At 41.7% G+C, this 21,428-nt stretch overlaps 1 protein-coding gene across 1 annotated transcript in view; it reads right to left on the bottom strand.

Annotated features, from left to right (window-relative positions):
• Positions 1–2,391: 2,391 nt before the first annotated feature.
• Positions 2,392–21,428, bottom strand: part of rab2a (RAB2A, member RAS oncogene family) — a 33,414-nt gene continuing 14,377 nt past the window's right edge. Inside the window, exons 6-8 of the mRNA XM_028593342.1 lie at positions 21,193–21,304; positions 10,484–10,552; positions 2,392–5,112 (exon numbers count right to left, since the gene is read on the bottom strand). Of these exons, the coding sequence (XP_028449143.1) occupies positions 5,017–5,112; positions 10,484–10,552; positions 21,193–21,304 (277 nt within the window). The 3' untranslated portion in view covers positions 2,392–5,016. The remainder of the gene's footprint in view (positions 5,113–10,483; positions 10,553–21,192; positions 21,305–21,428) is intronic.

Below are 21,428 nucleotides of genomic sequence, written 5' to 3'. Positions count from 1 at the left end.
TATTGGTCATTTATTGTAGATGAAATTGTGTTTTCATTTCATTTCTGTTATCCAGCATGGCTTAGGAGGTACTAGAAATGTAACATTTCTACAAGACTCATGTTCATATTGTTGATAGTGTAATGGTAAAATAATAATGTACAACCATCAGGGGACTTCTGCATATAAAGGAGCAGTTCACGCAAAAACAAAAAAAGTTTCCCAGAGCTACCTTTTATAGCAGAATACGTAGTCCTTAGAAACACTGTTGACAGTGAGGTCTATAATTTATCCACTAGAGTAACTGGGGCACAGTTTCTGGAAAAAGATGCTATAGTTGATTTTTTTTTAAATGTAATTTTTGATATCGCTGCAGGCCTTTTTCACGGCAGACATTTTGACATAAGATAGCAGGACAACCATAGGTGTAATTCATATTAATAAGGGTTTACCTCGTGCCAACATGAGGCTCACATTTGTGTCTTTGAGTGAAATGTCTTGACAACAATTGGATGGATTGCCATGGGGCTTGATACACACATTTGTTTCTCCCTCAGGAGGAATTTTAATGACCTTTGGGATCCCTTAACTTTTCATCCAGCACCATTATCAGGTTGATGTTAATTTCTCAAAAATAATTCCTACTTTAATTTATGACACATATACCAACAAAACTAGTGACATTCCTATCAGCCGCATCGGTTTTTGTCTAGTTATATTTAGCAAATGTTATCATGCTAAAAAGCTAAAGTAAGATGGTAAGCTTTAGCATGTTAGCATTGTCATTGTAAGCATGTTAGCATGCAACTCAGAGCACCACTGTGCCTAAGCACAGCGTCACAAAGCTGCTGGCTGTGGACTCTTTGTCGTTTCCAGGACCTAAGTGGTTTTAAATGTGCGTTGGAGGCGTTTCCTGATGAACTAAAGAGCTAGCTAAAACGCAGATGTCAACGCTGGAGGGTGCACACCACCAGGCTAAGGGAGTTTTCACTACCCAAGAGGTATTACTGTCCGCGGCTTATTATTGATCTTTAAAGCATTGGTAGCATTGGCATTATTTATGAAGCATTAATAAAGACAGCCTGAGTTGAAACTTATAAACCCTTCATAAAGTGTGCCTAAAATCAGGGTGCAAAATTAACTTTTGCTCCACCAGCCAAATGGCTAGTGAATGTTCAAATTTTACGAGCCACCCAATAGATTAACGTTTTTTTTTTTTTTTGGCTGGTGGGTGAAGCAAATCTACCAGCATTTGGCTGGTGGATGGTGCTAATTTTCAACCCTGTGCCTAATAAGAAAAGGTACCAAATGCCCCTATAGTTCACTGGCCCCAGCGCTGCATGCTAGGGGAGCGTGCCTATGTTCCCACATTTCTAAGAATCCTTTTTTTTTCACTGAAAATTAGGCCCTATGTTCCCACATTTCTAAGATTTCTTTTCAAAATTAAGCTCCATATTCCCACAGTTCCCACATTTCTAAGATTTTCTTTTCCAAAATTAGGCCCCATGTTCCCACATTTCTAAGATTGTTTTCCAAAATTAGGCTCTATGTTCCCACATTTCATTTTTTCAGAAATTTGTATCATCTTTTATCCCCCTAACCCTAAAAAATTTTGTGGGAGGATAGGGCTTAAATTGAAGACCTCATTTTGAAAATGTCCTAGAAATGTGGGAACATAGGGCTGTGGGAACATAGGACAGACCCACATGCTAGCATGCTTATAGTAGCTTTCCAGCTAGTAGTAGAGTAGAGCATTGCTAAAAAGCTCATTCACATAACACTGAACCTTTCCTATTTTTCACAACCCAAGATGTAGTCTTATCCATGGTTTATTGATCAAAGCATTGGTAAATTATTTATGAAACATTAATAGACAGCACATTGGTTGAAACTCATAAACCGTTAATACCAAACGACCCTATAGTTCACAGGCTCCAGCACTTCATGTTAGCATGTAATATGCTTATAGTGGCCTGCCAGCTAACACGTTTACATACACAAAAACATAATTTATTCCTGGACATGTACAGTAGAGCATTGCTAAAAAGCTCATGCACGTACACCGAACCTATCCTGACTACATATGAGTTAAAAAATGTTTCATTCATTACGCAGGCTCTCAGTCTGGCTGACCTTCATCAGGGAATACAATCTCCATGACTGCTGAAGGTCGAATGGCACGGATCCAAGAGCGCACAAGTCCCTCCCTGCTCATTTTAATGGATAAATCAGATAAAACAGCATGTGGACCCATTAGGATTCATTCATTCATTCATACGTAAACCGAAAAGTCAGCACAAGCAGGTCCGGGTGGCCAAAAAAAAACAAGACAGAAAATACAAATGCGGTTTTTCTTTTTCAAACACTGTATTTTTCCATCTCCACATAACCATCAAAATGACATGTTTAGAGTTTAGAATGTTTTATTATAGTTTATTGTGATAGCATTTTCATTTTTTCTTTTTTTTAAGTTTTGTTTTTTCCAAAGAACAAACACAGCAAATAACGTTGAGGGGGGGAGGGGGGAGGGGCAGGAAGAGCGAGACAGGAGGGGCCACATAGATAAGATAGCTAGATCAATCCATAGATAGATAGATAGATGCATCAGGTTTGGCTTGATCCTCCCCCTGTAACCCCTCTGGGTCCACACACACACGCACGCACACATACATACACACACACACACACACACACACACATACATACACACTACATTTTGCTTTACAAAGAATAATCATCATCAGAATAAGATTAATAACTGTCTGAATATATCTAAGAATAAAAAAAGGAAAAAAAGAAGAGAAGAACGCACTGCCGAGGAAAACAGATTCACTCGTACTGCTGTGAAACCAAAATACTCCCGACAGTTATACAGTTAGCCTTGAGAGAAAAAAGCTAGGTTAGATAAACAGAAATATATGTATGCATCATATACGTATGCATGCATATACTGTATGCAGGCTGGGTGTGTGTGCGCATGGAGGAGATGGAAAAAAAATAAAAAAAAATAAATGCCAACATGTGGGGCTGGATTAATTTCAAATGCCCCCAACAAAATTCAAACCAGGCCTTTTTCTATGACTTTACCTATCTCTTAAGTGTGTATCTATGCATGAGTAATGCATCGTCGACTAGCTAGTTAGTGGTAAAATGCCTATCTGCACATAAAGGGTCAGTTTGATTCATTTTAGCAGCTGTCCAAATCTCTCAGGGGTGGAGTTAAGGCAGGCAGCTGATTTCAGGACAACTACATGGGCGGTGTTGATTCCGTTTCTGTTTTTGTTATTGTTGACAAAACACAGGTAAACCCAATAATTTGGCATTAGAAATAGATACAGAGCTAACGTTACCAAACAGTTTGAGAAAGAGAGAGAAGGAGTGGGGATGAGAGGGGAGGATGAGCAATACGTAACTGAAGTAATAAAATATGATCATAACAATAAAATGGTGCATATTACATTGGGGATCTCGAAGCAAAAACAAATTTGCAGCAGTCATCGATCAAGCTCTAAACAGTATACATTATATATCTGCCAGCTAATTCACGGTGTAAATCTTTGCTTGCTTAAAAGGGAGACGCCTTGACATTTTCAGTTGGAGTCGGTTCTCCACCAGGGACTTTGAATGCCTCTACACGGTCCTGTTAACAGCCTGTTATCATTCATACTTGTCATTTAAAAGAAAGGGCATGACCAACCCTAATGTAACAGGGCGACTCTATACCTTTGGGTTTAAATGAGAATTGTTAAAAATGCCAAAAAGCTGCTTGAAGGTCCAGTATGTTTTTTTTTCTTCCAGCCCTGGTAAAGAAATAACTAGACCACAACAAAACACCTAGCTTCACCTTAAACGGCCAAAAAAAAGCTACAGAAACCTAAATAGCCATATATACACAAGAATGTGCCTGATAAATATAGTCAACAAGAAAGTCTTGATTTCCAACAACTGTCCTCTTTCTGCTTCTTTACTTCATAATGGCGGCCGCTGCTCTCAATGTCCCTTAACGTTTCTTTGACTTTCCTGCTTTTCCTGTCTGTCGTTCCCAAAAGGATCCATTTTCACACTCAACAGTTTTGTCTTTTATTCTCTCTCCAGACAATTTAAAACACGTTTTAAGCCACAACCAGTTTGTAGTGTTCATTAAATACAAATCATCTGCAAGTCAACATAAAGGAAACAAAGACAGACAGAGAGAGAGAGAGCGAGAGAGAGAGAACAAAACAACATGGCGAAAAAGAGGGAAAGGTAGCACAAAAAATAACATAATTTGCACTTTGTTTTTATGGACAGAAGATACAGAATGACTTGAATGCCTCCTAAACCCTCCCAAACGGACATACTGGAATACCTATATCGTCCCTATACACACACACACAGGCACAGCATGAAAACTGACTCGACATGTAGAAACATGCCCTGCTATCTACGTGCTGCGTCATTTTTTTTTTTAAACGTTTTCATGGTTTATTCCATACAGTCAGTTGTTATGAGTGTGTTGAATCTCTAACCATGTTGTTATTGAACATATACCTTTTTTTTTTTATGATTCTGAGATAAAGTCATATCCCAACAACAACCTCATGAATTAGGAGGAGTGTGTAAATTAAACTGCTGGAACAGAATTCTTCACATTCCAGCATGTTGTTTTTTTAGTTTTTTTTAATAAAAAGATAAAAATCCATTTATCTAACAAAAAAAAAAAAAAGAAAGAATTTGGTGGCTAACCCTGCAGGTGAGACTGACTGTCCTTGTAAGACTGTAGGAAGTCAGGTTGATTTACGGGGACACAGCCCCTAGACCCTCGGGTATGATCAAGGGACTGAGGAAAGACATGGCTGATAGACCGAGAGAGAAAAAGGACACAGAGGGATGGATGGATGGATGAAAGAATGGAGCGGTAGCGAGAGAAAGGTTAACAAACTGTTAGTGAGCCTGGACAGTTCTGTAGAAACGCAAGGGAGAGTTGGAGAGGGCGAGGAGGAGGAGGAGGAGGAGGAAGGGTTGGGGTTGGGGGAGGAGGTGGTGTGTTTTGGGGCTTCAGCAGCAGCCCCCTCCAGCCTGTTGGCCTCCCTGGCTACCGGACAGTGTGGAGTTGGTGGTAGGATGCTGGGGTCCAATCTTAATACCATTAGCCTGTGTGGAGACAAAGACATCCACAATAAGATAGAAATTAGGTTAGGAAAAATAAACAAATGGCACAGTGGGAAAACAGATCATGTCAATAAAAAAAAGTGACTAAATCGGTTGGTATAATAAGAAAGTGTGTTATTTTGTGGAAAAACCGGTCCTGTCCTTACGTTTCATACTGCAATACTTTATGGGCAAGTACATTTTCTGCAATAATTTGTAAATTATTCCCGCATAAAACTGGGTTTAAAGTGCTCATATTCAGGTTCATCATTGTATTTAGAGGTCATATCCGAATAGGTTTGCATTCGTTTCATTTTCATAAAACACCAGATTTTTTGTTGGTAATGCCAGTACCCTAGTGAGACTGGGTACTTATTCCAAACATAGGAGCACCCGTGTGTCTGGTCTAAAAATGAGGCGGTCATGTATAGTCAGCTGCGTGGGCTGTACTTGACGGTAACTTGGAAGCGACAGGGTATACACAATGCAAAGTGGACGGGAGGTGACCAGGTGGGGGTTCAAGGGGGTCCCGACAGCAAATCTTTGCCCCGGGGCCGTCTAAAGCTGCTTACACACCGACCAGACGGCCGACTGTCGGCAGAAAAGCCAGTCGGGCTGATCAGGCTCCCCGAGTTGGTCAAAAAAATGCCTCGGAACACACCAAAGAAACAAGACGTAATACGTCGCCATAGCAGCAGGCGGCGCTAATCTGCATTGTCGGCCAAAAAAATGAAACCGGCAGCTGACTGGACAAACGCGTCATGTGGCTCGGTTTTCTCCGGAAATTCAAAGCCAGACTGTCATGGCGGCTCGTTCATACTTCACCGAAACGTGTTTCTGAAAACATTTTAAGCGAGAAATAGGCCGTGCAGTTGCTGAATTTGTCTTCATTTCAGATCGACAAAGGTCAGTTTAAAAGATTTGTGTCAGATTTTGAGAGACTGTAGTCATGCTCATCCCGCTCCCCGTTTCTGGGTTAGCTCTCCACCAATCAGATGGCTCATTTGAGTCCGACTGCCAGCAGTGCCCGCCCCGCCTATTATGGAACACATCAAACCGACTCGAGTCACCAAACTCACCAGACTGTCCTACGGCTCGATGTGTCCGGGCCTTAACAGATGAATACGGCCATGGGCCGATTTTTATGTGGATAGAGGTAATGAATGCTAAACCCTAACCTTGTTTTACTCTCATGTCATTTGTTTTTAATCATGACAAGAAATCTTTTTCTAACCAAATAACAACAACAAAAAAAAATATTATAAATCACTCACAATGGAGAAGAAAAAAAAACACTGAATAATAAGTGCATCCCTGCTTTCATGGTGAAATCAACATTGCGTAGCGCCTGCAGCGGCTCCTATTAGATCACATCACAGGGGAAGCAACAGGTGCTGCTGCGCTGCACAAAGGTAAAGGAACACCAGCAGCACTCAAGGAGGAAAAAAAGCACTTCAAATAAAGAGAAAGAGAGGCAGGCAGGTGGGTGGTAGAGAGACATTGCTCTTTTATCTCTCTCATCCCCTCAACTGGAGAGCTCTCTTTCTCTCTCCCTGTGTACTGTAATGCTCACTTTCCCTCTCTGGGTTTCATCATCTCTCGCTCTCTCTCGGTGTGGTTTTACCCTACTCTCAGCCTCACTCGCTCCCTCTGTATATATTTATCTCACTCCCTCTCAGTGTAACTCCCCCTCCTACACTCAGTAGCAGTGGTACCTCTGGGAAACACTGTATGCCTTTAAATCACATTTATTGAGCTAAGGCCATGTGTGTGTGTGTGTGAGAGTAAGTGTGTGTGAGTGTTTTCTCATAGTGGCTGCCAACATTTCTGGTGGGGTTTCCCTCTCTCTCTCTCTCTCTCTCTCAGCCAGTCAGCTGATGTGGTTTGGCTGGCTGGCCGGCCGGCCTTCACTCCTGTCTTACTGTTACTAATAACAAAAACACTCGCTGGCTGGCTGGCTGGCTGGCTCCAGTCTGACTAACATTTGTACTTGCTGGCTGGCTAAAGGGCCAGATATAGTCCAAGACAGAGCACACACTTTTCTGTTTATAGACTACATTGACAAATTATTCACACGTTTTGTAGGCACACATGTTCCGTGTGTAGGCTGCATGAGGACGTCTGTGTGGAGCGGGACGTCATGATTTACGACGTGGTGAAGAGTTTTCTTATGAAGATAGTAAACTCAGAGTACATCCTCCACACTGAGGTCACATTAGCCTTCTAGTTCCAGACCTCTGAATCACTGCCGACATCTCAGATTCGTTCAGCGATCTAAATAGGTGCCGTTCTCGTTGACCGTTAATTCCTCCAGTTGCAGAAACAATTGACTGATCAGAGATTTGTAATCTGGATTAAGAGTGGGATGATTTAATGAATGCAGCTAGCTAGCTAGCTACATTCATTAAAAATGCCAACAAGTGTGGATGAGATCAATGCAGCTGTACATGTTGTTGTAAGTCCACATACAGAAATAGTAACTCTTTTATCATCATCTTGTTGAAGTTAAATACTCTTAGCAACAGCTACTGCTGCTTCTGTGCTGACTGAAGAGGATGTCTGTGGACATATATACCACCTGCTCCTCATCAGTTCAGGCAAAATTAAACAAAAGAAATCAGACAGCATGAACACAGACTCAGGCCGACTGAATGAAGTGCAAGAAAATGGCAATTCGGGCTGAATATCAGGCTAACATTGGCTTTTCATTCAACTAAATTGAGAGAACTGAACCGATCACGGTGCATCAACATTTGCATTGCTGAATTTGCAGATTCGCACCGTCAAAGTTTGGCCCTGCAGGAGCCGACTGGAGCCTGCACCAAAACAGGAAGTGCACGCTCCTGCTGCCACTAAGGCTTCAACTGTAGCGAATGGAGAAGCAGCGGATGTTTGCAGGATACTGGACACAGGCAGTAAGTCAAGGACACGGACAGAAAGGATTTAAATGTCATTTCTTTATTTAGCATTATTCCTTAATTTAGCGCATAGAGTTTAGATCTTTTCTCTCACTGTTTTGGTCCTAAGATGATGCTTTTGGCACCTGAAAACTGTCATCCAGAGTGGGTAAATCTGACAACGCTAGCGTGTGCGTTTTAATGTCGATGAGGATTATCGAACTTTTGGAAAACACTGAAATGCATCTGGGTAGTCAGGTGCCGCACAGCAATAACATTAGGAAGACAGCTTTCCGTCAACTAACTGTCTCTTTGATCCCTCATTTTAAATCAGTCCAGCTGAACACACAATACAGCGATTGTCAGTAATCTGCACTCATTTTGTCAGTGTGGCAGCACAGTAAACACAGTTTGCCTGGTCAACAGGTGGCATTGGGAGCACTAATTTATGCTTGTTCAGGTGCTTGATACTGGAAAATGTGTTTAATGAGAACGGAGATTTTTACCAGATGTGATCTGTGATGTACAGCTTTGTCAACGACCGAACAGATTAAAACGTTTTTTCTTTTTTACTATTGTTTAGGCATTCCTGTATGGAAAGAGATTTTTATGAAACCGACCTGAAAACGCCAATGTGGCGTAGTTTTTTATGTGTGAACTGCGTTTTTTTTAGAGATTGCAATTTAAAGTGAAAGTAGTATAACCATAGGTGTGATTGCATAGGACAAAAAAGCAGGAAAATATACCGTGCACCCAGTAATAGTACCGTTTTGATGGGTGATTTAGCAAATACAATTACACTTTATGTTGTTTATGTTGCAACAACTAATAAAGACCTAACTAAAGACCAGGGGTAAAATTGGAATTTGTTCTGTGGGGGAGCTCATCTTAGGGGGGTCCGGGGGTATGCCCCCCCCGGGAAAAAACTTTGAAAAATAAACCATCAAATGGCACTTTCTGGAGAGTTTTGTGCAAAGAAATGGAGAATGATGTACAAAACTGCAAGGTTAAGAGCCTATACTTTCCATTGTTGTAGTCTCAACAGGTATTAGGGCATTTAGCATTTACATTACTGTTAATCAGTCATCACTTGATTACACATTGTATTACCTTGTTATGATATGATATAAGAAGTGACCCATACAATATGCCAAACATAATGTGCCACATGAAGAGACAGCAACATATGTCAGTAGCAACAGCTGACAAGATTTGGGTCTGTGGTGACCAGGTCCACCTCACACAAACTTCCTTCTCCCAATCTTTCTCTTTACTACAAGACACACACACACACGCACACGCACGCTTTAACCCCTGGCTAAGACGTACTATTTGAGAATATACAGATTTTTGTTAGTTTCTCCAAATACCTGAGGAAAAATGTCATTAGCACCACGTAATAAGATTTCTGGCTTGTTTGTCACTTTTTGCTATGCTTTGGCAATTTTTTTTTTTTTTTTTTTTTTTTAAAAGGTTTTTGTCAAAAAAGCTTTCAAAGCTTTCTTTATTCATGGTCAATAAACTGAATTTATATGACATTATACCTATTTTTGCTTTAGGTAAAAAAGCAGAAATTATTAATTATTTTGACTAACCGTTAAGATCAGAGGATGATGATTGGATCACAGACTGGTGTATGTTAAAGTTTAGTCAGGATACGGTTTTAAAACCATTTAAACTTTTTTTCCCCAAATGCTATAAAATTGTGTGTATGTATGTATGTGTATATATATATATATATATATATATATATATATATATAGTTCACCTGCATATAACGTTGTATGAAACCCATAAAACATACCGGTCATTATGTTGACCAGAGCTATGCGCTGGATAGCAAAGTTAGTGACTTAGAGGGATAGGAAGGTTAGAGACTGGCTGGCTGCCTGTTTGTTTTTTTGCTGAATGACTGAGACCTTGTGGGATGTGAGGAATTTATGAGCTGGCAAGATGCCGAGAAAGAGAGAGACAGAATGTGAGAGAGAGAGAGAGAGAGAGAGAGAGAGAGAGAGAGAGAGAGAGAGAGAGAGAGAGAGAGAATGTGAGAGAGAGAGAATGTGAGAGAGAGAGAATGTGAGAGAGAGAAAGAGAGAGAGAGGCAGAGTGTGTGAGAGAGAGAGAAAGCGAGAGAGGCAGAGTGTGAGAGAGAAAAAGAGAGAGAGAGTGTGTGAGAGAGAAAGAGAGAGAGCTGAGGAGTGAAGGAAGAGCAAGTGGAAAATAGAGCAGGGGAGAGGAGGAACGCAGGGAGTTTTGCTTGGCTGGAGTCAAAGGAAGCAGAGAAGAGGGTTCCCCCCCCCTCCTTTTGAGGAGAGAGGGAGCGTGGCAAACCACACACACTGCTGAAAAACTAAGGAGAAAGACAGGAAAAGAAGAGAACAAAGACTGGAAGAGAGGATAAGACTGTCCTATAAAAAGAGAACAACAATGGAGAGGTTTGAGAAGGAAGGAAAAACAGTGAGTGAAGAGTGTCTCACCTCGTTGTTGATATCAAACACTCCCTCCTGGATCTTCTCATAGATCTCCTTGGCTGTGTTGATGAAAGCCTGAGATTGAGACGGAGAGAGAAGAGGAGATTAAAGGGGCCATCAACACGGAAACGCTTTTGGTGCAAACGCACATGTTTTGGCCGATGGTCCAAATCCTTTTTTTTTTTTTTTTTTTAAACCTGCCGCATACTTGCGTATCAATGAGGTCATCGCCACACCCCTCGACGACGTCTCATAACAACACCTACATAAACATGCATCCGCCCTAATCAAGGGGGTAAGCTTCTCCCGGGAACACGTAGCTCTTATGGCGCCATTTTGATGCTAACAAGCCATCACCACTCGTTAGCATCCCATTGACTGACATTAATTTTGGCGCCACTTTGACAGAGAATAACTTTACATCTGAAGCGTTTAAAGACTATTTGTCCGTTGTTTATTTCTAAAGAAACACAACAATGTATAAAAGGCTCCATTACCTTGTACCTCACGTTATAGCTCCGTAGCAGACGTTTTTATAAAAATAGGCTAACGATTGAGTAGAGGAATTACCGTACAGTACAGGAGAAGCTCGCAGGCAGTTTGGACTTACGTTAGCTGTTTAGGTTTAATTACTAATGTTAACTAGCATGTTAGTTAGCAATAATTAGCCTGTGCCCATGTTATCTCCTTACATATACCTACGCTCTCCGTCTCTGCAAGATTGGGAATGATTGAGATTTCTCTCGGCACAGCTACCAGAAGACTTACAACTTTCAGACAGGTTGCTCACGTCACATCTACGTCTTCAAGCTCAGTTGGAGGCTGCGCAGTAACGCTCAGCGCTCACTGGAAAAGTGATTTCTAATAGCCTAACGCTGGTCTCCGTCCAGAGCAACGGGATCGGTTGGTCCACTTTATACAGGTCAATGGTCCTAATGGCCACAATCACACGGCACTGTAGCATTGAAGGTAGCATATAGCTAGCTAGCTGGTGTTTGGTTTCTTCTTCTACGGTCTGTTTGTATACAGCGCGCAAGCATGCTCTGCCTCTTATTCTCCGTTTTTTGGTGAATTTCTGTAGCAGAAACAGCGCCAGCTATAGGCCTGGCATATGAAGTAGCGTGTTAAGTCATTTACAAATGGATCCGTTTGGACGCCAATTGACCCTTCGCTAAGCCACGCACGAAAACCACCACAGGCCAATCGTGTCTTAGCAACCGTAACTAGGCATGGGAGGTCTGTCAAGCTTTCGAGTGAGGGAAACACGCCGAAGTGTTGTGAAAAACTGATACCGGTATCCTAAAAGTTTGGACAGGGTGGTGGAATTTGTTCCCTTCCCGAAACCCAAGGCGAGAAATGCCAGGTGTGTATCAAGCAGTGTGGGAGGCCCCATTCACAACTAAATGTCGACAAGATTAACAAAATCACCTAGATAGCTACGTTTGCTCCAAGGCTAGAACACGCTAATGTTAGCTAGCTAGCTAACTCAGCACTGCTTGGAAATAATGACGGTTCTTTGTTCATAATGCATATATTTGAACGTAAATTAAAGGACAATTCCGGTGCAAAACGAACCTAGGGGATAATAACAGATTTGTTTTTACTTTCCCTGTGCCCCGAATACTAGCGTTGTAAGCTAATCAGCGGTCCGCGCTAGCTTCAAGCTACAAACACTTTCAATTTTGATGACATTATTCGCTAATGGGTTGCATATTATGTCGTGGATATATCCCTCGAATGCATACTGCAGTCCCTTTTGTCTTGCTCTTTCAGATATTTCACCTGTTCGCCAAAAAATACTAATTATCTCCTTGGGAATGTCTGACACCGCTGCATACATACTGTAATAGACGTGCAAGGCACGAAAGCTTGTCAGGCGTAGCAACAGTAACTAAGGAGGGCGGGGCTTAGCAAAGGGTAATTTTGTTGGAACGATGCCAGGGAAAATGGGGAAAAAATAAAAAAAGAGATCGTTTTGGTAAGTTTGGACGTGGCCTAAATTCATATTTAACTGTCGACTGATCATTTGGAACGCAAAACAGACTGAATGCAAGTTTTGAACAACTGATAAATATTCTCGCTAAAACAGGACCTTGCTTAGCAGATCTTTTTTGGGCTGGAAACTAATTTATCACAGTCGATCAGCTCAACTATAGCTGAAAGTGTGAGTCGATTTGAGAAATATTCTATATGTGTGTCAGAAATACTGGTAAGAAGCTCACATATTCCACATTTAAGAGTTGGATACTGAACAGCACAATTTTCACAAGTTGTGGTAAACACTCAGACAAACAAAAACCAAACATGGACGCCATGAAAAGCAGATGCGTGTCAAGTATGGGATGTCGAAGCTTTACACCAGCACTTGGAAGACCGCAAAATGACAATAGAACTATGACAAAAATAGAATTAGCCAGCGTTCCTTGCATACTAATGATGTGAATAGAAACCAATAAGGCTGCCTGGGAGGCTAACAAAATGCACTCAGATATTTAAAAGACTTTGGGAGACGTTTGGTGGTGGTGAGGTTAGGTATAGTTAGAAAACGGGTTAAAACATACATAAAGGTTTTTAATAGGAGACAAATCACAATGGAGCTCTTAAAGTATTACTTTAAGATTTTTGGAGATACACATGTATGATATTCTGTGAAATGAGAAGAACAGTATGGATCTCATGTGTGTGCATTATGTACAGTTTAAGACAGGCTGTCGTAAGATTAGCATAAAGACTGGAAGCAGGTGGAAACCGCTGGCCTGGCTCTGTCCAAAGTGAAAAATTACACCTAACAGCAGACCTAAAGCTCACAAATTAAAACACTATCTTTAGAGAAAAGTAAAAACGACCATTTCTTGGTGAACCACTGCCGGGAAAGGTGAATTTGTGCAGCTTCTTACAGTCTTGTCTTCCCAGACAGTTGATTTGGCAGATAAGGAACAATCATGTCTGTATAAAGACCAAAGCCAAACCTGTGCTCGCCAACTCAATCTAAACAGGAGACATTGCACTGAAGTACTGAGCGGATGGTCATTAAAAATAGCTCCAAAACATCCCTCTAAAACCACAACAAAACCATCACACTCTTGAAAAGAAAGCAAATAAGTATTTATTTCAGTGAAAATACAATTTTCAAAACACACATCCCTTCTTTAAAGAGGTCATCTACTTTACTTATTCCTTTCATTGCCCATATCTGGAATCCTGCATTCAGCTTGCCTGTTTTCCAATACTGGATTTTTTTTATTTTTTTTTGGGGGGTGGGGGGGACGGGGGTGGCATTTGTCATACTTTATTTTGATAGGACAGATGAAGACATGAAAGGGGAGAGAGAGGGGGGAATGACATGCAGCAAAGGGCCGCAGGTCGGAGCCAAACCCTGGCCCGCTGCGTCAAGGAGTAAACCTCTATATATGGCGCCCGCTCTACCAACTGAGCTATCCGGGCGCCCCCGATGCTGGATTTTTGAGGAATTTAAAAAATCTGGTGACGATATCGGCCAATAGTAATTTTTATAAAAACTTAAAACAAACAAACAATCCTGATACAGATCTTTTAGATTAGATTTTCCTTTTATTGTGATCAAGATTGATCCTGAGCGGGATATTTTACAGTGTAAAAACCAACGAGTGCTCTCTGTTGGTCAAACCATCTAATGGTGACACAATTTTTCAATTATGTCAAACCTAGTTTGGTATTTCTGCACTGCAATTTCTTGTTACTTAGCGGCCGACAAATACTACGATAACCACACCTGGCCGATGTATCGGTCTATATCTTAAGTGTATTTCATGAAATGTTGAGCAATATCTTTATTATTTAAAAATGCTCCATTTTGACAAGCCTGAAACTGAATTACATGATTCTTCTTCTTGGAAATCAGGTTCTCACTAGCTGTGTAGCTGCAAGTTAAAATGCTATCAAATAAAACCATTGTTGACTTTTGTGGACTTAAAGAGATCAAGATGTAGAGTATTTTAAGAAGTGATATTCCTTAGTGAACACTAAGGGCCTTTCAAATGCAGAAACCCTGCACTTTTGCTTCTTGTTGTCAACAGCTGCTACAAGAATACGATCTGAGCAGAGCACACACAGAGACTACACACAATCTCGGTTTTCTTTCTAGACACATAAACACACCTCACGGACAGCATTGTGAGGATCTAAGATGATATAATAAAGTGGAATTAAGCTCGCTCAGCTACTCGCCTATGGTATCAATGCAATGGTCTCCAGGGACAGTCTCTTAGTGTTTGGATCTCAAGGGTTGAAACTGGAGAGCAACTGGGATAAAACGTCTTGTGCAGTCTGTATGATCTGACCAGGGTTCCCCTGCCTATCTAAGTCAAAGGCAGCCTTTCTCGTACTCGCTACCGGCCTGGCTGAATATTCCAACTAAAACGTGAAGGCCTTTTTTTTTTTCCAAAACCAAACCATCGTGCCTTTTATCAGCAACTGCTTTGATGTGCTTATACCAGTGGTTCTTAAATTTTTTCAAATCAAGGACCCCTAAACTGACAAACTACACCACAGACCCCCATCTGATGTGACTTTGTCCCAGGGAACCCTACCCGATAGAATTTTGGTTTTATTACAGAAAATGAATGAAAGCCATGAGCAAAATAGTCATACAATCTGTCATTGTGTTACTTATGGATGAAATTATAGTGAAAATAAAGGATTTCTTTTTTTGTTGGGGGACCCCCCTGGAACCCATTCATGGACCCCTGGGGGTCCCCGGATCCCACTTTGAGAACCACTGGCTTATACCAAGATTACACATTACACACGGAATTGGTGCAGGGGCAACGGGGGAATGACACATCAAGTAAGTGATGAATTGTGGAAGGCAAACAAATGTGTGTTTTAGCACCTGCCAAATCGCCAATTGCGGGTGAATTTCGCTCCGTCTACAGGCTGCTTTAAAAGCAGCGGGGATAACGAGTCGGGCTCCGGTTTGTGATTTTCCTCGTCTCGGTGATCAGCACATCTGGGTGATGCCGTCGAATGTGCGCTAGCATGTTCCACTACCAAGTGCCTCCACACACACAACTTTGTCAGGCCAAGAAGAAGTGTGTTTTCTAAGCAGAGTCATTAAAGAACTGAAAATATGGCCTGAACTTCTATCTGACACCCATTCTGAAAATAGACAGAGGAGCCCAAGGGTGCTCTCTTGTGCACTCTGTCCTATTCACTCCTGTCCTCTTTCCTTTCTTTGACACACATCACTGCATGCCTTGTTCCTTCACAGATCTCTACACTGGATGTGTGTAGATCGCATGACGGGTGTAAATGAAAAGGAGAAAAACGAAAACTAAGGGGATAAAACATGGAGAAGGAAAGTGGAGGAAAAACATTTACGGAAAAGGAATAACTAGAGTAATAGTAACTCGTAAGTAGAGAAGATATTAAGAATACGGAAAAAATAAAGGACTAGAGGTGACGAGCATGAAGAGTTAAAAAGCATCAAAGAATGGGAAGAGATAGAAAAAGTTAAACAAAAATGAGAGAAGATAAGTAGAAAAATAGACAAGAAAACAGATAAATAACAGAAATGAGCAGAGGCAAAGGAAAGGGTCTCGAGGAAGAAAGGACGTAAAGAAAGAAGAAAGGATGGAAGATGAGACCATGAGAAGATGCTTACAGGAATCTCTCTCTAAGGACCATCCCATCAGCCCGGTGTCCACCCACAGACCCTGACGACAAACCTAGCGCACCGATTGGTTGCTGGATGTCGCTGAGGGGAGGCGGGGTGGAGGTTATGAATATGTATGAAGTATAACTGGCTGATATACTGCTGGAGAGAGAAAGGGAGATGATGGAGAAGAGGGAGGAGGGGAGGAATGAACTGAGGGAGGAGGGGAGGAAGAAATGAATGGAAGAGGGCAGGAGGAGGAGAAGGGGGGGGAGATATGTTTGAGGAGGAAACAGAGGGAAGGGGGTGGAGGAGGATGGGAGGGAGGTAAAGAGCAAATGATGGACGTCGAGGGATGAGAAGGAGAGATGAAGGGAGGCGAGGAGCGGTATCAGGAGGATTCAGAGGACACTAATGAGACAAATTTATCATCACACACACACACACACACACACACACACACACACACACACACACACACACACACACACACACACACACACACACACACACACACACACACACACACACACACACACACACACACACACACACACACACACACACACACACACACACACACACACCCCTCATCTTAACCCACACACATCTTATCTCTACTCAACAGTGACGTGGGTGTTTGCATGATATAGGCCAGGCGAGAGAGGGTAAAAAAAAATCAATGTAAACACACACACACACACACACACACACACACTCTCTCTCTCTCTCTCTCTCTCTCTCTCTGCAGTGCCCCCGGCTGGCATGCTGTGCAGGATGGGATTATTTATGTGATTGGATAAGTGAGAAAGGCGCCCCCGAGGACAACGCCATGCATTTATTACACACAACAACACCCGGGGTGTGGTTCGGCGAGGGGCGGAGCGGTGTGCTTCATGATGCTAATGTGAAGCTGGCGAGGTTCGGCTCCAGCACGGTGAGCCATGATGCTACAGGTCAACGGTCAAGTCCACGGCAGGTTCTTGTGACAGTGTGATAGTCTGTCTGGGGGGAGCATGTAGACCACATACAAACAAGGTAGTACAATAAACTCCAACAGGTGAGATTGAGAAAGCTAACAAATAAGACATAAGAGATGTATATTTACCATCCATCCCAACACAACTCTGTTCACCGTTCAAGACTGCACTGTGGGATTGATCTTTTAATGTGCACGGACTAATATTCCATTCATAATACCCAGCAACACTGTTGGCCACGGTTGTTGTTTCCACAATGACCGAGCACTTCAGTGGTGGTAATGAGGAAGGTAGTGCTCTAGCTACCATTGAGGACACCAAGGATAGGGTGACCAGATTTCCTGGAGCTAAAACCGGGACACTTTGCGCGTGACCGTAGTGTGTTTGTGCACGCACACGCTTTTTAACGTGAACATGTGCCAGCCCTGTTCAGACACAGACAGTAACTTCATTATTTTGATCCTAGGCTCCTCGTCTAATAATAAGTGTTTTTCCTGTGAAATTAACAAAATTGCAGTAACAGCCTTTTTCAGTTTAGTGTGAGATTTATGTTGAGATTTTTTTCTAAAAAAGATTTTTTTAAGTGTTATTTATTCCAATAACAACAAAGTAATTAAAATGATTTATTGAAACTTGAGCATTAAACACTTAATTTCCTGCATTCTGGTAAATTTTTATGCACCTATTTCTACCTTTTTCTGAATCAATGTATGCTGTTAATATCATTATGTAAAGAGAAACAGATTACAATCCAAATATAAAAACATAATGGAATATATTGCAGTAAGGCTGTCAGGCATTCTGTATTGCTTTCAACTATTTATTCTCCTTTGGATGGACTTTTCTAATTATATCTGAGTCAGCACACATGTAGCCTACAGGCATCATTTACTCTTACCTCCTGTTTGCGTCTTTTGTTGGTTAAGTAACCTCCTTAGTGCATATGACAATTATTCACCTCAATGATACATTCATTCATTTTAATGTATTAATAAACCCCTGGACTGTAATATTTCAGATGTCTGAGCAAGATTTACTGCTCTTGTCCAAAACTTTGTGCACATTCAAAGTATATAAACACAGTAGTGTTCTCTGTGATTTGGAGGAGTCGTGATATTTTGAGAAAAATAAAGTGATAAAATGCTATTACAAGAATAAAATCACAAGCTATATTTCAGAAAATAATCCATACCTGCACCACAGTCTGCTGTGCATTACGCGATTGCTCTGCTGATACGGTAGATCTCAGACCTTCTGACAGACACAGAGCCCCGTTTGGGTCTCTGGTCTCTGAATGAGACAAAGAGTTTAGCTATGGAAGTGGCTGTACGCTGCTCTACGTCGGAGGTGGAAACCCGAAACTACAGAAATACACGGAGCACAAACGCAACACATCTGCCGCAGCATGTCCACAGCTGAGCGCGTCCATGAACCTGAAGCTGCCCTGCATTTTACAGAGAGAGTGGACACTAAGAGACCCACAGGTCTGCTTCAGAGCTCCGTGTGGTTGAGTCTGAACCGTGGACTGGAAACATCACGTCACGGGAACTTCAAACTAAATCATTAGTATTGCGCTCCTAAACTTTGTGTTGATGGCATCACTGTATTAGACTGATTTGGCTACGATTACAGCATGGTCGGACCCCGCTCTATTCGCCTCGGAAAAATAAATGGACAAAGTTACATTCGGGGCTACACTCAAAACATTCGGGGCTGAAGACACGGCAAAATCGGCTGACGCCGCTCCTGGTGTAAACCGGGACATTTTAGCGTCCCGACAGGCTTTTGTCGGGACTCGGGACAAGCAATTAAAAATCGGGACTGCCCCGGTCAAACCGGGACTGTCCCGGTCAAACCGGGACTGTCCCGGTCAAACCGGGACGTCTGGTCACCCTACACCAAGGCCCTGTTTACACGATGACGCTCCGATGTGCCTGTCATTTATACGGCAACGGCGTTTTTGGGGCTTAAAAATGCAAAAAAAGTGAAACCACCCTCCAGAGTGGAAATCTTAAAAACGCTCCACCGTCGCGTTACCATCTAAAGGGTAAAAAGGTAAAAGTCTGAAGACAGCGGTGTGGAGAGAGACGAGAAAAAGGCGTCCAGGTAGTCTGTTGTTACGGAGCAGGCTACAGAAATGATAGGCTCCCGTTATCTAAAAGATTTTCAATGTAATGGCTCAATATTTAAATGATTTCGACAATGTGGATGAGGTTGTTATAGATCGATGACCATATGTAGGCTATTCATTTGAGCCCGAGTAGGCGACGATGTTGCGGATGAAGAGAAAGAGAGTGAGCGAATGGCAGCGGCCAGCGGAGGGTCTGCTTCAGCCTCCTCTGCCTGCTGCCTCTCGCTCTCAATCAGCGGCTGAAGGGCCGCGAGGCTCAGGGTATTGGCAGTGTTCCCGTGGGAGCAACATTATGAACGCAATCCACCTCCGGTCCCGCTACAGACCGTTGAGAGAGACGGGTTCAGAGCAATGATTAAAACACTGGATTTAAGAGGTCTTTTCTCGCTGAAATACATCCGCCAACTGGCTAACGTTATTCAAACAGCGACGGAGGCTGACAGCAGAGCTACGTTCAGTCGCCCACTACAACCTAACTTACCTGTGGCCAAGGTAGTGTTTATACAACTATTTTGTTTTAAAAGGGAAACAGTGTTAAAGTTGTTTGTATGTGTATTCTTTCGATTTGAGTTTATTTTACTACTTTGCAGTTTGTACAATACAAATAGTTTAGCTTCTGTAACTGTTTCATGGATTCTCCTTCATATAAAGTTATTGTATAATGTCGTGGAGCCAAACCCTTTAGTAATCAAAGCTTTTAGTAAACATGAACATGTTTTTGTGATATTCTGATGTACTCCTGACAGTAGAATAAGCCATTATAAACCTATATAAAGGTGGCCCATTATTGAAGGCCCATTATTGTTATTTATTTAAATTTATTTTAAGAAGTTTAATTACATTATATTTTCGATTTGAATGCACAATTGTTTTAAAAAAAATAAATAAGAATTCAATACATTACATCTGTTATTTTGTTAATTAGCCTTTAGTCTCTTCCACATGGTGGAAGGAAGGTATAAGGTGGAAGGTATAAAGTTTATTATTACTTCAGCAACGGTATCAGATTGGTATCAGGTATCGACAGATACACAAAGCCCTGGCATCGGTATCGGGACTGAAAAAGTCGGATCGGTGCATCCCTAATCAGTAGGATCCATCCTCTGTGGAACATGAACGTCTGTCCAACTTTCACAGCAATTTATAAAATAGTTGAGATATTTCAGCCTGGACAAAAATGGTGGTGCTTAGGGCTTTTATCAAACAGCAAGCATGTAATGACATTCACAGAAAGTATGACAACATGGGTAAATTAATCATTAAATGTGATTTTTTTTTGACAGGTTTATTGTTTGCTGCGGGAGTTGGGACTCATGACCTCACTATATCCAAAGTCCAGGATACAGCCCTGGAGGGGCTCTAAAGCCTCACAGACTGGCTTAAAATCAAAATATACAATGAAGAGTGATAAATGAAAGTTGGGCTTTAAGACTCACTGTAACAGGAAAAACATGCAGACCACTGAGGAGTCATAGGCATTGCCTGTAAAGGACACATTGGCCAGTGAACGTTTAAATGTAAACTCACCAATGAACATTCTAACTAATAACGAATCACGGCTTGGTGATAGTTTATACATCCTGACATAGTCAAAGATTTAGTCTAGAAGACTAACTTTGGCTACAGAAGTCAAACAGGCAGCACTAATATCTGTGAAACAGCAGATAATGTGTGAAACTCTGGTGTGGCCCTTCTTACGAGAAGAGATTTACAGTATATGTGAGGAAAAAGCTGTTAGCATTAGTGTTTACCTGCACGGACTAGTAGGTGGAGTTTATAGAAGTGTGGAACTCAGACAGGTAAAGGTAAGCTGTCAATTAGTGAAGTGATACTAAAACAAATGTGTAATTTTCTGGTACTTATCATTCTAAAACTCTATATAACGCCAAACAACTTGTCACTTACAAAATGTAGCCTGTGGTGTATGTGTGCATGGGTATATCTATGTGCATGTGCGTGCAAGTATTATTACCTCCTCTACATTAGAGGCAGTCTTGGCTGAAGTCTCCATGAATATGAGGCCATGTTCTCTGGCAAATGCTTCACCTTCCTCTTTCTTCACCTCTCTCCTCGACTCCAGGTCACTAAAAACACACACAAACACACGCGTTAATACAATGACATCATGGGTTTTCAATGGTCAGCTAAGAGGAGAAAGATGTGCATTTCTATCACCAGCAGGCTTCTGACATATCTTTATCTTACACA

This window comes from Perca flavescens, chromosome 12 (assembly GCF_004354835.1).
Source record: "Perca flavescens isolate YP-PL-M2 chromosome 12, PFLA_1.0, whole genome shotgun sequence".
Taxonomy (NCBI): domain Eukaryota; kingdom Metazoa; phylum Chordata; class Actinopteri; order Perciformes; family Percidae; genus Perca; species Perca flavescens.
Note: the sequence above shows the minus strand (reverse complement) of the source record. Positions and strands in the feature narration are given on the sequence as shown.